The 3,741-nt window shown below is 45.4% G+C and overlaps 1 protein-coding gene across 1 annotated transcript in view; it reads right to left on the reverse strand.

Annotated features, from left to right (window-relative positions):
- Positions 1–3,741, reverse strand: part of LOC101851546 (hepatocyte growth factor receptor) — a gene marked incomplete at its 5' end in the record, with an annotated part of 23,114 nt that overhangs the window by 18,711 nt on the left and 662 nt on the right. The window contains 2 exon segments of the mRNA XM_013090118.1: positions 1,184–1,348; positions 3,396–3,541. Coding sequence (XP_012945572.1) covers positions 1,184–1,348; positions 3,396–3,541 — 311 coding nt within the window.

The following is a 3,741-nucleotide window of genomic DNA, read 5'->3' on the forward strand; positions in this document are numbered from 1 at the left end:
GCTTCTTCTTACTGCTGTCTTTCAGCCACACCCCTGATCTTCTGGTAGGAAAGATCTACACCTAGCCTTCTCGGAAAAGGGCGAAAAAATCTCGGAGGGCCCGTGTGCAAGTTGCGCACGTTAAAGATCCCTTGGTGGTCTTAAAATCGAAAAGAGTAGGCTTCGGCCGCCACCGGAAAAAATTCAAAATTTCCTACCAACTGAAAATATTAGGTGTGTCCTGCGCGCAGTTGACCTTATGCAGTTGCGAGCGCCGTAAAACACTTTACCAAAACAAACAAACAAACAAACAAAACTTAGGCAGCTATATTCTCGCTAGTTATACCTCCGACACTAGGGATCCCTACCTCTTTCAATTGCAAATGTCTCAACTTCTATTTCAGATAGACGTGAAATTTTTGTCCCCTACTGAAAGACAAATGAACAAGCTTTAAGATGATGCCATTTAATTCATTTGCCCAAAAATTGACAAGCGCTTGATTTCACCGAGTCGTGACACACTTGACAAGAGCCTGATTTCGTTTGTTTTATTTTAGTAAGGTTTTACGGTGCTCACAACTTCATAAGGTCAAATGAGCGCCAAGGGGTGGATGTCAACAGAGAAGTCCACACAGGGAATCAGACTTACTCTGCTCACCTCTCTAGTCTCAACAGCACATAGTCTGCTTCGACTATCAAGACACCCCGGAAATGGCAGTTCACAACAGAGTGACAAACATACAAAAGAAGTAGAGTAAAAATGATGATAGTATGCTGGTTAGTTTCTTCACCGCTGCAAACAGAAGAAGTTTCCATTCTCGAGGAGAGGAGGGAGGGAGGGAGGAGTTGTTTGGTCACATTCTGACGCTGGACAGTTCGTATTGTAGCTACAGTTGCAGACAGTTTGGCTGACTGACACACTGACAGAAAGGAATGCAGACAGACAGATACACAAACAGACAAACAGACAGAGAGGGAGGCAGACAGACAGACAGTTAGTTTTAGTTTTAGTAGAGGTTTTATAGTGCTCGCAACTGCATAAGGTCATATGAGCGCCAGAAGATTAGACGTGTTACAAGAGAGTAACAAACATAAAAAAAGAAGAAGGGGAGATAAGGACGATAGATGTGTGATAGGAAAGAAGGAGCAAACCGCACCAGAGCACCCGCCAACCACCCACACAGACGGACAGAAACCTGTGTACCTCTCTATGGTACCGTTGGGAGTGAGGGACTCCACCACGGGGTCCGGGGTAAAACAGAACGTCTTATTACTTTGGGGTACCTGGTGCCAGTCAATTGTGACATTGACCTTCCCACACGAGATCGTTTTGTTTGCAGATGGGCCGATGATGCACTTCAGGTCCTCCCTGGAAGAGGAAAGCTCAGCCTCATGAAAACAATAGAGCCGAAATTGTCGGAGATGACCAACCATTTCCAAGGAGAACAGTGGCCATCTTCGACCTGTGACTGTCGCACACTTTCATTATAACATTTTTTAAAAATGCAAGAGCAGGCAAAATGGGAAGTGGCCGTTTACAGAGGTGATTATCTATACACAGGTGGTCAAAGGAGCAGGTGATTATCTTTATACAGATGGCCAGAGGAACAGGTAACTGTCTTATACAGGTGGCCGTTAGAGCAGGTGATTGTCTTATACAGGTGGCCAAAGGAGCAGGTGATTGTCTTATACAGGTGGCCAAAGGAGCAGGAGATTGTCTTATACAGGTGGCCGTTAGTGCAGGTGATTGCCTTATACAGGTGGCCGTTAGTGCAGGTGATTATCTTATACAGGTGGCCAAAGGAGCAGGTGATTGTCTTATACAGGTGGCCGTTAGTGCAGGTGATTGTCTTATACAGGTGGTCAAAGGAGCAGGTGATTGTCTTATACAGGTGATCAAAGGAGCAGGTGATTGTCTTATACATATGTGGCCGTTAGTGCAGGTGATTGCCTTATACAGATGGTCAAAGGAGAAGGTGATTGTCTTATACAGGTGGCCGTTAGTGCAGGTAATTGTCTTATACACGTAGTCAAAGGAGAAGGTGATTGTCTTAAATACAGGTGGTCAAAGAAGCAGGTGATTGTCTTATACAGGTGGCCGTTAGTGCAGGTGATTGTCTTATACAGTGGTCAAAGGAGCAGGTGATTGTCTTATACAGGTGATCAAAGGAGCAGGTGATTGTCTTATACATATGTGGCCGTTAGTGCAGGTGATTGCCTTATACAGATGGTCAAAGGAGAAGGTGATTGTCTTATACAGGTGGCCGTTAGTGCAGGTAATTGTCTTATACACGTAGTCAAAGGAGAAGGTGATTGTCTTAAATACAGGTGGTCAAAGAAGCAGGTGATTGTCTTATACAGGTGGCCGTTAGTGCAGGTGATTGTCTTATACAGGTAGCCATGAGTGAGTATTTAACCCTTTCCCCTGCAATCTATTTATAACCGCTTTGACCAGCAGCTGGCTGATATGCATCCGCACATGTATTAAATTTCAGCATTTCGCCTAAATTCAGACTTCATCAGGAACATGGCCGAGAGAAAAAACAATACCATAGTTATAAATAGTAACAAAGCACTCACCAGAAGATGTTTCGTAACGGTGCATAAGAGAACATGTCGGACAGAACCGAAGCTCAGAAAAATAAAAGCTAACTAGTTACTGGGGTTGGCTCTGCCATGGTCCTGGCTGAAAGTCTAAATAAAGCGAAATAGGTCACACACACAGTGTGGAGAGCTCACGCACAACTGGCACAGAATAAGCGAGGGAAACTACATCAACACAATTATCATTATCATCACCGTCACCATTATCATCAAAGTCAACAAAATCACTACCATCACCACCATGACCATCACTACCACCCTAAAAACCATGATCACCACTACCACCGTCACCATCACTGAAATCACTACCATGACCACCACCATCATCACTACTACCACCGTCACCACCACCACCACCATTGTCATCACCACTGTCACCATCACCATTGTCATCACCACTGTCACCACCACCATTGTCATCACCACTGTCACCATCACTACCATGACCACCACCACCGTCACCATCACTGCCACCATCACAACCATGAACACCATCACTACCGTCACCACAACTATCACTGCCATCACAACCATCACCATCACTGCCATCACCATTGTCACCACCACCATAGTCATCACTACTACTGTCACCACCACCACCACCACCATTGTCATCACCACTGCCATTACTACCACCAACATCATCACCCCTGTCACCACCACCATGACCATCATCACCACCGCCACCACTGCTATCACAACCATCACCACCACCATTGTCATCACCACGGTCACCATCACTACCATGACCACCACTACCACCACCACCACCAAAACCACATATGACTCTCCCCGCCCAACACTGTACTGACCCTTGTCTAGACAGCAGTGTACACTCCCTGCCAGCCACGGTCACCACAGCCTGACTCCCAATGGTCAAGTGCTGACCACTGATAACCAGAGTGGTCCCCCCGGACACTGGTCCACAGATCGGGTTGAAGGAGGTCACATTAGGACTCTGGACCCGGGAAGTGGGGAAGGCAGGAAGGAGAAAAGAATGAAAGAATTCATGAAAGAATATTTGGATGAACAAATCAATGGGCAAATACAATGATTTTACAAAAATCAAGTAATGAAACTGGAAGAGTATATTATTTTTTCCTTTTTATGTACGATATGATATACAGGCAAACCTCATTATATTATACTACTCCCCCC

Source organism: Aplysia californica, unplaced genomic scaffold (assembly GCF_000002075.1).
Source record: "Aplysia californica isolate F4 #8 unplaced genomic scaffold, AplCal3.0 scaffold01148, whole genome shotgun sequence".
Taxonomy (NCBI): domain Eukaryota; kingdom Metazoa; phylum Mollusca; class Gastropoda; order Aplysiida; family Aplysiidae; genus Aplysia; species Aplysia californica.